Consider the following 12,974-nt stretch of genomic DNA (forward strand, 5'->3'; position numbering starts at 1 on the left):
ACTCTTCATCATTGAGAGATGAAGCCAAACCGATATATAGCACAATATCTCAAAAAGTTGTGGGTGGATTCAGACGAAACTTGGTGGACAGGTTGGGTGGTGATAATGACGAATTGATCCGATTTTGGTGAAGATCTTAATCCAAATCCGAATACGAGAATTTATTCTCTGTACTCTTGCCTCATATTCATCTTTTTATCTCAATCCAAATTTCTTGAATATATTGCAATAACAACAAATTTGACTTCACTGTTTCAATACTTATGGAGGAAACTGTATAACATATATAGCTACATATGCATCTGCTCCATTATAGACAGATATGATGCTTCACAGTCAATCATTGACCCATAAATCAGAACCCATCAGAGAGCATAAGATGTTTCACAGCCGATCATCGACCAATAAATCCTGGTGTTGACTTAACGGTTAAAGTGGCTGGTTTAAGATCTTAGGGTCTTGAGTACAACCCCCTGTGCCCTGTGTACCATTGAAATAACACCAGGTGGGTTGACTTGGCCTGCCTTCCTTCCGAGGTCAGCAAAATGAGTATGAGCTTACTGGGAAGAGGGGTACTGCATCAGCGGCACAGCTAGGCTTCCAGAAAATGATGCAACCAGCAGCCACAGGCTGCATACGAAACAACATAAGCTGAAAGAGAATACAGGGCCAGCAGGATAACCTCGATATATGTGCATTCGCCTCTTAGCTGTGCAGCCTGGGTTTGAATCCTGATCCAGCTATAAACCGTCATCCTGGTGTTTCGCAGGCACCGACGAGGGATCGTGTGTGCCGTCCCTTGGATGGACGTTAAACTGGGCATCCCGTCTGCCAGAATTAATTGGTGGACATTGAAAAACCCATGGTGTCCTTCACAAAGAGTGGGCGAGTTATCACTGGCACGTCAAAACATATTAGAAATTCCTGCCTTAACCTGCATCAGCGGCACAGTTGCATCCCCAGTAAATTATGCTCAACACAGCCATGTGCTGCATAAGAAAGAAGAAGCAGAACAAGAGACAACACATTGCAGCTTCCCAATAAATTACCAGATATTCACAGAGTTGAATTTTTTGCTTCGCGGTGTTTTCATTTTGTCAAATAGCACGTAAAATAGAAAATTCAATAACACTATCGGATAGCATAATCCACAGCTTTTATAAATATAAATTTGGTGTTTTAAAATATCTGTAAGTGGACCACTTACATTCGACCATGTGCTTTGTCAATGGAACACTGCATAAAAGCCCAAACGACAATGTCACAATCAATTGCAGCTTGATGCCTCATTCGTTCAATTACCACACAATAATGTCAACCGCTATAAAATTCGATGTGGCTTGAATCAAACAATTGAAAATGCAGAAATCTGTGATGTTGTACCTTCTTGGTCTCATTGGCGCTCTGCTTGGCCACACAACTTGATTTCCCTGCTGTACCTGCTTTCCAATCCTTGAACAATGACAGCGGACTCCTGGAAACGATCTTTGATTTCTTTACATTTCGGAAGATGCCTGGGAGCTGTGTCAATCTGTCCGGTGTAATGTGACAACCTTTGTCACTCATACTTGCTTTATTCGCAATCATTTTATGGGGAATCGCTTTGAGAGAGAAAAGGCCCTGGGGCAGCCTACGTCTGATTTGAGACGATGATGCAACCTGCGATGCAAGAATATATCTTAGGATCATTTGTCATAAATTCACACTTTTCTCAACAGGTAATGAATAATTCATTAAATAATTGCATTTTAACGCAGTTGGTGCTGATAAACCTCACATCTAAAATGTCACACTTTCAAAGAGGGTAAGTCAAAATGTTTCTCCTCTGACCAGGAAGTGAAACTCGGCACTTTCAGACATCATCCCTTTCCCTTGGGTGGGTAGGTTTCCTCATACATTAGTTAAGTTGAATATAAACCACTCCCATATTCCCCCTCACCCCACCCTCTCCCATCTTCCCCATCACCCTGCCCCTCCCAGCTTCCCCCAGCCTTACCTCTTGGCTGCTTCCCCCTCGCCCTGCCACAGACACCTAATCTCTCTTAAGCAGAGATCCATCCCACTATGTCTTCGGTTATCACACCCTTCCTCAAACCTATGGTACACTGATTTTGCAGTGAGGCAGGTGCCTTGATAACCACTTGCATTCTCTTCCTAGAAATCATATCCGACAGAAGGCAACCTCAGATCACTCCACAAAGTCTGCAAGGAGTAAGATTGCACTTTAAAATTTCTCGACTTTCGAACCTGGTGGCACCAAGTTAAATACATCTCTGGATTATGCTCCCCCTCCATCCCTTCAAATGGCACCACAGCAGACTCTGCCTGTGAAAGACCGAATGGCTCAATTCTGTATTTGCTTCCAAATCTTTTGTTCCCAAACCCTCGGTCTCTGTAACCACCCTACCCACTCGCACCAAAATACTCTTGGAGTCTGTCTTTTCCACCGAAAAAGGTGGAGAGGTTTGTGGCAATCTTCGACTGATTCTGCAACTGGACCGGACGGCATCAGCGCACTTGTCCGAAAACCTGCTCTGCTGCTGTTGCGCGTCGTCTTCCTGCTCTGTTCACCCTTTCGTTTTCCTGAGGTCATCTTACATCTGCTTGGAAATCAGTCAGCATCACTGCATTACACAAACATGATGAAAAAACTGATCCCCTTAGCTTGACCTATCACTGACTTCCAATCATCAGCAAGGTCATAGAATCCATCATCACAGTTGACATCAAATCCTTCCTTTTCTCCAACGGTCTGATCTCAGATCATCAGTTCGGATTCAGACCTAGTCATGCCACACTGGATATGCTGCTTTTGTTCTCCCAACAAAGGTTGGAGGCCCTCAATCTCAGATATGAGATAAGGGCTATCTCTCGAGACACGTCTCGAGCATTCAATAGTCTCCTACGAGTATCCTACATTGCTCTCCAAACTCTCTGCCAATGGCATACAAGGCCAACTCTACACATGCCTTACTGACTTGCTTTACTCTTGTAGCCAACGTGTGGCTCTCAATGAAATATTTTTTATCTCCTCTCATTGGCAAGGCTGGAGTGCCCCAAAGCAGTGTTTTTGGCCCAGTCCTATTCCTAATCTTTCTCAACAATCTTTCTGACTCTGGAAAATCCTCTATCTCTTTTCTGATGATTCCACCTTCTGCCATAACATCCATCACCCTTCAGATAGAAAGCCAGCAGCCTCGTCCCTCTCTGCAGACCTTGACAAAATCACAAGCAGATCAAACATTCAGAATATGTCTTTCAATCCTGAAAAATCTCACACTCTCACTCTGTCTCTCAGAAAAGACTGTCTGGCAAACCCTCATATCTACTTCCTCAACAATCCTCTTGAAGAACTTCAGTTGTTCAAACCTTTTGGGCCTCACTATCAGCCATGATCATTCTTGAGCAAACCACATATCTAATTTAGCCTGCAAACCCAGTCACCGACTGGACATACTCTATCTTGCAGTCTTTCCTTGGCACACCTGAACCTTTATCTCCCTATAAGGCATTCACCTGCAGCTTCATGGGGCACTGCTCTCCCCTCTGGACTGGCACCCTGCCTCACACTTTGCACAGCTTGATGCCATGAAAACCAAAGCCTTCAAAATCATTGGAATCTCCCACAATGAAGCCGAGTCGCTGGGACTCTCACTTTCACATTGTAGAGAGGTCGGTGGTCTCTCTGTCATCTTCTGCCTCCTTTTGGTGTTGCACCCTCTACCTTTCCCCCTTCCAGGTTTCTGAAGGGCACGCGCAGTCCACCAGCAACAACCTTCTGGTGATTTTTCCCAAAATTCAGATTCACTGCACTCATCCCTCTTTTTTTCCCTTTGTGGAACTAACTTCCTCATTCTCTTCAATCTCATACTTCCCTCCCAGGCTTCAACGCAGCTGTTCACCACCATCTCAAGTCATTCCCCATACAAAAACAATGATCATTTCTATCCCCATTAACACTCCTGAAGCCTGTCTCGTTCAGAGGTTTCCAACTCTTCCTTCCACTCCTGCAGCCATCTCGTTCATCCTCTGTGTCCTCCCCCTGGCCCCTCCTGTTTTTATACCAATCTTTTCTTTCTGTTACATGATGATCCATTCTCTTTAAATGACAGGTTAATGTGTGGCAAGCATTTCATGTTGGTCAGGAAGCATGCAGCAATAGCTGTTGTGGCACTTGCTTTCTGGTACCCACTGCAATAATGGGGTCTCATCTCGAGTTAATCTTTGTAAGGTTTGACTAGTTCACTCCGGGAAGGAGCTTTTGCTCCTCACTGCCACGGGGACCTACTCCTCTTGAGGAGTGGTCCAATTTCATGACCATGCATTCTGACCCTTCAAGGTTAGGATGTGTGTGTGTTTGATTGACCATGCACTTCAGCCTCCAGGTGGATGTGCATGTGTATGCTCATGGAAGTCTTGTTGGACTGTGTACTTTGGATGTGGGGGTCAAAGTGTATGTTCCAAAGTGTTTAAATGTTTTTGGTTATTTTTACCTTTTTGTAAGAAGTGAAGCCTGTTGGCTTAACAGTTAAGGTGTCGAGCTTAAAATCTTAGAGTCATGAGTTTGAGCCCCTGTTATACCATTGAAATAACACCAGGTGGGTTGACTCAGCCTGTCATCCTTCCGAGATCGGCAAAATAAGTACCAGCTTACTGAGGAAAAAGCCATTTGAGTATCCTGCATCGGAGTGGTGACCCGTCCAGGACTGTACTTCTTAACCAAAATGAAACTGCCCGGCAGCCCGATGGGCCTCATGGTGTGATAGGAATGGTTATTCATAATGAGTCTTATGGGGACCTCCTCCTATTGAGAAGTGGTCCAATTGTATGACCATGCATTTTTGAGGGAGGTTCATCCTCAGAACCATCCCAGGCACAATAAAAATAAAAGTCTATTGCCTCTTGTGATAGTGGGGTCTGATTATTACAGCACATCCCGCTGCCATGGCTTACATACACCACCAGGACAAATCGCGATCGGTCAGTGGAAAGCATGTCGCGCAAGTACATGTGCAATGAAACATCCAATTCCTCACCAAGCCTTCCCATACAGAAGGTCAGACATTTTACAACCTTACTCTGTCTACCTTTAAGTTCACACTCACTGCCTCCTCAGTGCATGTTTAACAAAACAACTTACTCTTAACATTTTCCCTGTTTACAAGAGTAAATCTACGCTACATGAATCACACGGTCTATACTATGGCCTCCTACATTCTAACTATGGATCCCCCCTTCCAAGCTATATATATATATATATATATATATATATATATATATATATATATATATATATATATATATATATATATATATATATATATATATATATATATATATATATATATATCAAGACATGGCTGCCTCCACATAAAGGATTGGAATCAGTCACCAAGTTACATTTACTGCGAAAGGGTACATTTTTTCTCTCTTAGGAAATCAGGTGAAAAAAAATCTACAAACACCAGATTTGGATCTTTTGAAGTTTCACTTTAGTTTCTCTTTACATAAACAATGACCTGGGTGTCTCTCTCCTCATCAAGACTCGTATCATCTTGGCTCCATTTTGATGTGTCATAGAAAGAGTTTCTTCTAAAACGTTGGTCCCTCTTTCTGCGGGACTGGCACTGCTTAAGTTTATTCCTGTTGAGCATCGTATGATGCCGGGTCGTACGAGGCTCATCAGATTTCTAGTTGCGCACGTCCATCTGCTTGAAGAGGTGGAGAGAAAAACAGAAGGTTAGGAAAAAGTTGCTTAAGTTGAAAAGCGAAGTATCCTGCCTAAATATTTATTTCATGACTTATGGACTTCAAACTGCTAAAAGTATAATAACTTGTATTCAAACAATGAGAAACAATATCATTCCTTGGGCAGTGTGCTATGCATTTAATGTGATGCTTTGAAGACTGTTATTTACTTTTTTGCCACAACCCTCAAACCCATCCAGGAACAGCCAAGTGAGCCTGACAGAAATTTTTTTTTAAAGTTGTCGTAATAATATCCATTTGTTCAAGATATCAACTTTTTCATTATTTAAAATATATTGTTGCAGATTCGCACCCGCCGGCGTGCTGGCGGCCACGTAACTCGAATCGCGGCACGTCACCCACCGGACGGACAATCCCGTCGTGACCCTCTCGGACTAACGCCGGGAACTAGTCACGGGTGGGCCTTTCGGCCTCACCACGATCGTGCCAATCGGCCCCCCGCGTGGGATAGGGTTGTTCGCCAAATTCGACCTCCCTAAGTACCTACACGGAGGGTAGACCGGGCGATCGCACCTCGCCGCAGGTCGACTTCGGACACGGGCCACTTTAAGCGACCCGTTCCGTACTATCGGGATAACCGAGCGGTGTTATCGTCAACCTCGACGGTTCCGATTAATTATCGGGCGTATTTAGCCCACGACCAACCCTTTACGTGAAGTAAGATGGAGATTCAATTAGAGAAGAGACGAAGCGAAACGGGAAAAACAGTTCAACATAAAGCACATTTATTCCGCGGCAAACGGAAAGCACACATATACAATTATGCACCAAAAGCAAATGTAAAAGTAACACGACAATTCTGCACAAAAAGCAAATGCAACAAAAGAGACACAATGCAGATCTACTACCGACTACACGAGCACACGGCAACACTTACACAGTTTTACTTCACAGACGGCGCGGACAACACATATACTCCAAAGCAAAAGAAAAAGGGGCCACCCTCAACGATAAGGGGGCAGACGGGCCTGTGGCCGAGACCGCGTCGAGCCTACCCGTCTGGTGATGAGCCGCAAAATGGCGGCGGCGCCCCGACTCCGCGGGCCTCGCTGGCACTGCCTGGAATGGGGTGGGAACGGGACCCCCTTCTCACACTATCTCAGCGCGGGGGGAAACAGGGGGGGTTGTTGATGCTCGGGGGAAAGAGGATATCTTGCTGGCTTGGGTCCCGCGACGAGCGACTCCACTGCGCCCTCGACCGCGTTCCCGGCCTCCCCTCTCCGCAGCTCCCCGACTCCGACACGAGCGCAGACCTCCACAAAGCTTCTTGGCTTCTCCAGCCTCTCCGGACCCCGACAGACACTCTCTCGACTGATTTCGCCGCCGCCACAACTCTCCAACTCTTTCCTCTTCTCAACTCTCCAACTCTTTCCTCTTCTCAACTCTCCAACTCTTTCCTCTTCTCAACTCTCCAACTCTTTCCTCTTCTCAACTCTCCCAAATTCGCCCTGCGCTCGGCGCTTTATAGTCCGACAGGAGAAATCATATGCAGATTTTTGGATCAGGAACGGCTCGGGGGCGGAGCCACGCTCCCCCATTGGACGGAGGAAAAGTGGGCGTGAATCATTCTTGATCCGCGAATCTGCATATAGCGATTATACTCCGACGCGCCTGGAGGCGGGGCCAAATCGCCCCACGCTCGCTGATAGGACGGAACAGAAGTGGGCGTGAATCATTCTTGATCTGATTTCTCGGAAAGGCTGGTGTTTTTGCACCCGCTGCTCGGTGCGCGCCCTGTACGAGTCCAGTATCGGTGCCCACAAGCGGCGCGGGAATGGCGGTGATGCGATGGTTGCGAGGGCGAGTTGTGACGGTAAAGGTCGTGGCTGTTGGCGTTGCTGTTGTTGTGAAGCGGCGTTGCGGTTGGTGGTTGGTGTGTGAAAGCGGTTGTGGAGAAGGTGGATGTTGTGAAGGCGGTTCTGGAGAAGGTGGCTGTGGTTGTCGAGATGCGGTTGGTGGTGGTTGTGGTGGTAGTAATGGCGGTTGGTCCAAAATAAAGATAGTAAAAGAAAAACGGCTATCTAAAAGGGTCGCAGCCCGAATGAATGACATTTATTCCCTCTAAACAACGGGTTTGGGCTAACTACACATATACTTACAGAGATATCTCACCTACGGGACCTGAATGGTGGTTTGTGAATTTCGTCAGCCACAACAATATATTGTTCCCCATGACTTCCATAGATTTGTCTTTCAAAGCATCCATGTCAATATGTAAAAGTTTTCATTTTACTCCTTTGGCCATATCTTGGTTGGTTTAGTCAATTCCTTGTCATCGGCCATGTGGGTGCGACTTCAAATGTTGAAATGGATAAAATAGTCACTGGGGAGAGGGGGATCAGTTCCAGATTGTATGGAAGGTGAGGGGTTTGGGGTGAGGAAACTGTTCGAAACTACCGTCCAACATGACAACCAATCAGAGACATAGTTGTAGATCTTTTAACCTGCTCGTTTAAAGGTTGTAGATCCTTCCCATTATCACCTTTCACAAAGTGCAAAACCCTTGGTGGTTCTTTGCTGCTATATTTCTGACACCATACTGTTGTGGGGCCGGGTCTCGGTGGCGAGCACGACCGCGAGATGGAGTAGTAGAGTCGGCTCCACTGAAAACCCGGAATTTAAGTCGTACCTTTCAGATAAATCCGAAAGGTCACGGGTCCCTTATTGGACCGAAGATCGCCAATAGGTCGACCACGTGGGATAGGGTTAATTGCCAATTTCAATATACCTAAATACCCACATCGTCTAAACTAACAGGGAAATTCACCCTCGGCAGGATCTGCGCGATCCGGGCCGTTACCGAGCCGGATCCGAGTTGTACTCCGAGCGGAGAGTACCAGAATCCTGCCGGACCGATTGCACGATTACGGCAGCAAAGAGGCCTCATAATTCCCGGAGGCAGAGCTGCAAACCAATGGTAGAAAGGACAAGGACGAGCTGGGACAATCAACAAGAGAGGAATTTATTTACAACAATAATTGGGGAACGAGGGGAGCACGTAAGGGCAGAGTTCTCCGACTAAGCAATGCAACCAATGTATAATGAAAGCACTTAACAATTGTACTTAGACAAGACAGGCCCGCACACAGACACGCACACCAAAAAAAGAAATGGACCCGCCGGTCTTTATTGAAGGTTTCCAGCTCAAGGGAAGATGAGCTGGAGACCAGAGCTATCTTGGACCTGTCCACGTCATGCGGTCTTCGACGTTCTGGATCGGCGGGACTCGAACCCGCAACAACGATGCCCTCCAAGTACCAGGGACGGAGGATGAAGGACGGATGCCAACCAGCACGCGGGCGGACAAGGCAGCGAGCGCCAGGGACGGAAGATGAAGGATGGACACCAACCAGCACGAGGGAGGACAGGGCAGCGAGCGCCAGTAGGCCAGGCGAGGCGATCCAAAACGATCCGGCAGGCAAACCCCAACTGCTCCGAGTTGGATCGCGCCGATCAATTATTCACTCTCCGTCCAGAGGGGAGGGGACTCCCTCTCGTAACCCCCCCCCTTACTGGATGGTTTTGGCAAGCAATCCGCTCATTGCCCCTGTGATTGGCCAAAAGAGGCGCCAAGTCCGCTGATTGGACTGGGGGGGGGGGGCGTGGCGGGTGTCACGGCGGACCGCCCCTCAAACAGGAAGATGAGTAATAATATCCTGCGTTGGCTCCCATTGGCCGAACGTCGGCAAACTCACTCGCATCTCTCTGATTGGTCGAGAGAGACGCCAAGTCCTCCATTGCACTCCTCCCACCGCAAGCGTTATGGCGTCAGGATACAGCGAGGCGAAGGTGTTGTTTTAGTTGAAAATGTAAAAGAAAACCCTGACTATCAAAATAACTCCACAGCGCACGAACATTTAATCACCCATTAAACATAGGACGGGACCCTCCCTCGAAACACATACTTACCGATATAACTGATCTAGAGGACCTGGCTGTTGTGCGCAGTAGGCTTCCAAATTCGTAACAATACCTCCCTCAGTTGAAGCATCTTCTCAATACCTTTGTTATAAAACAATATTATGTCGTTTTATAAAAATTTGATTTCAGGTTCTTTAGGGTTCTGTTTGTACCCTTTTATGGTCAATCATATGAGGAATGGCTTCAATGGGCTGCGTTGGTAATTAGTTCACCGATTGGCAATGCAATTGGTTGAGGTTCGGATGTAACCTGCCGATGAGCAGAAATAACAATATTAATTGTTATGGATTCATGGGGTACGAAATATATTTGTAGAGATCACATTTTCTCAACTATCATGGCCAAGGCCCAAGAGGTATGCCTGGGCCTCCTGATCCTGAGGCCCCCCCGATGGACACCACTCATTGTCCCACGCGACAGAATAATTATATTCACAATATTAATCATATTACGCATTGACCTATTGTACTGTGGAACAAATGAGGAAAGCCATTTTAAAATATGTGGACTGATGGTGTTCCATAATTACCGTCGTATACACACGTGTGCTCAAAACTTCCAAACATACTTGAATGTATTACTATTTCAGAAAGAATCATAACACTCAAACAAACGGTATTCGTAATCAAAATTAAAAAAAAAATTAATATAAAGTTGGTTAACGTTGCCTTATTCAAAATTCAGAAGACGATATCGACAAACGAAGCGTACCTGTGCTTTAACATGAGGCAATCAAACCGTAACGTGACGTGACGTAACGTAACGTAACAGGACATGACGTAACGCGATGTGACGTAACAGGACGTGACGTCACTTGCCATGCCCAAGTTTTGTTTTCCGAACCCGTATTTCTGGTTACGAAAATGTCACTCGGATATATTGTTGTGATTTAACATCAATAAACCCAAACATCATTATTCATAAAATTTACTCTGGACTTTTCGTCAATGGAAAATAAAATAAATTCCCCTTTTAATTGTAAACAACCGAACGTACTAATACACCACCGTATGTACTGTGGTAAATTTTACAACTGTAAAACTGAAGAAAAAAAAACCAAATCTAGTCAATACGAGTAATTTGATAAATGTATGTAATCGATTTTAATGTTGAAAACAAATTAAATGTTGGTGCCTCAATCTCATTCGAGCAATTGTATATTCATCCTCTGGTCTGACAGGATCGATGGAAGAGGAGGCCACTGAGCTCCATGATGGAGGAACTACGGCCCAATGAGAGTGCGTTGGCTGATGATAGCCAATATTGGGACTCTCTCCAGACCGAAAGTTCCATATACGAAACAATGTGGAAAAAAATATCAGATTATCAGGTTTTTAAAAATAAACTGAGCTTTAATTTTTTAGGGATTTTTCATGTTGTGGAGTACCAAGATGGTGGCCAGTGACCAGTTATTTTTTTTTTTCCAGCAAACCAGTGATCCAGTTATATTGAGATCATTGGATGGAGAACACTGGTCTCCAGCGTTGTGGTGTGGCGACTCGGGGCGGGACCAGCGGCCGTTGTTGAGCCTGTTTTCAATTGGCCCGGCGACGGCGCGCCCGATGACGGTGGAAGTCGAAGTGAACGAAACGCCGATCACGTTCCAGGTCGATACGGGAGCAGCGGTGTCGTTCATAGGCGAACAGACCGCGCGTAGACTCAACGGCTTGAGACTTATCAGGTCAAACCTCACGCTGTTCACGTACACCCGCGAGAAGATAACGCCAGTCGGGATGGCAGACGTGTCTGTGCGGTACCAAGGCCAGGTCGCTATGCTTCGGGTGTACGTCGTGCGGGGGAGCGGGCCGTCTCTCCTCGGCCGAGATTGGATGGCCCGCATCAGGCGAGACTGGGCCGCAGTTCACCTTGTGCAACCCGTGCCGAGCCAGTGGGAGGATCAGTTGGAGGAGATTCTTCAAAGACATCAAGGTTTGTTTAGCGACGACCTTGGGAAACTCAAGGGCATGGAGGTGAAACTCTTCTTGAAGGAGGGGGTGGTTCCTCGGTTTTGTAAACCGCGTCCGGTGCCGTATGCCCTGCGGGACAAGGTCAAGGGTGAACTGGATAGGCTGGAGGCCTGTGGAGTGATCGAACGGGTGTCGTGCTCAGATTGGGCCACCCCGGTCGTCACGGTGCTGAAACGAAATGGAGACGTCCGATTGTGCGGGGATTTCAAATCCACGGTTAACCCGGGGCTCAGCGTGGAGCAATATCCATTGCCGTCAATCGATGAGATATATGCGCGATTGGCGGGGAGTCAATACTTCACGAAGCTTGATCTGCGTGATGCATATTTTCACCTGCCGATGGATCCCGGGAGTAGCGAGCTTTTGACAATCAACACGTGTCAAGGACTCTATCGATATACCCGACTCTGTTTTGGGATTGCTTCGGCCCCAGCCTTGTGGCAGAAAGCCATGGATCAGGTTTGCATTGGCCTGCCCGCTCAGACCTACCTGGACGATGTGCTCATTGCGGGGAAAACGGCGGATGAGCATCTTGCGAACATTGCCCAAGTGCTGACAAAGCTAGAAGCGTGAGGCCTGCGCTTGAACAGGGACAAGTGCGCGTTCTTCAAGCAGCTCTTGGAATACCTCGGGCACATCATCACGCCGGAGGGGCTGTTGAAAGGTCCTCGGAAGGTGGAGGCGATTCAACACATGCCACCGCCTCGCGACAAGACGCAGCTGCGCTCGTTCATTGGTATGGCACAGTATTACCAAAGGTTCGTGCGCGGGCTCAGCTCACAACTTGCGCCGTTAACGCGGTTGCTCAAGAAGGACGAGCGCTGGGCTTGGGGGCCTGCACACCAGGCGTCGTTCGACCGCGTCAAGCGGCTGCTCACAGAGGATACGGTCCTCGTGCACTACGAGCCTGCGCGTCCGCTCCTATTGGCATGCGACAGCTCTGCATATGGCATTGGGGCAGTGCTCTCCCACAGGATGGACGATGGTTCCGAGCGGCCTGTTTGTTTTGCATCCCGGACCCTGTCCACAGCAGAGCGCGGATATGCCCAGATGGAGCGTGAGGCTCTCAGCCTCGTCTGGGGTGTGCGGAGGTTTCATCAATACCTGCTGGGGCGGCATTTCACTTTGCAGACGGATCACAAACCGCTTCAATTCATCCTGAGACCCGAACGCGGGGTGCCGGTGGTGGCAGCCGCGCGAATACAGCGGTGGTGTCTGTTTCTGGGTGCTTACGATTATGATATTCAGTTCCGAAGCACCGAGAAGCATGCTTACTGCGACGGGCTCTCACGCTTGCCGTGTGCGGAGGGTCCAGCT

The 12,974-nt window shown here is 47.3% G+C and overlaps 1 protein-coding gene across 5 annotated transcripts in view; it reads right to left on the reverse strand.

The window, feature by feature from the left end:
* The window catches only part of LOC147030796 (uncharacterized), a 37,819-nt gene extending 27,349 nt beyond the window's left edge, over positions 1-10,470 (reverse strand). For 2 of the 5 annotated variants that reach the window (XM_085875213.1, XM_085875217.1), the window contains exons 1-3: positions 10,402-10,470; positions 5,520-5,711; positions 1,384-1,659 (exon numbers count right to left, since the gene is read on the reverse strand). In XM_085875213.1, the coding sequence (XP_085731339.1) occupies positions 1,384-1,659; positions 5,520-5,654 (411 nt within the window). In that variant the 5' untranslated portion in view covers positions 5,655-5,711; positions 10,402-10,470. Of the gene's footprint in view, positions 1-1,383; positions 1,660-5,519; positions 5,712-9,842; positions 10,109-10,401 lie in introns of those variants that run through there. The other 3 variants (XM_085875214.1, XM_085875216.1, XM_085875215.1) reach the window with 3 other exon arrangements.
* Positions 10,471-12,974: the final 2,504 nt, after the last annotated feature.

Source organism: Eptatretus burgeri, chromosome 3 (genome assembly GCF_056783735.1).
Source record: "Eptatretus burgeri isolate ZD-2024b chromosome 3, Ebu_testis_v1, whole genome shotgun sequence".
In the NCBI taxonomy this organism is placed as follows: Eukaryota; Metazoa; Chordata; class Myxini; order Myxiniformes; family Myxinidae; genus Eptatretus; species Eptatretus burgeri.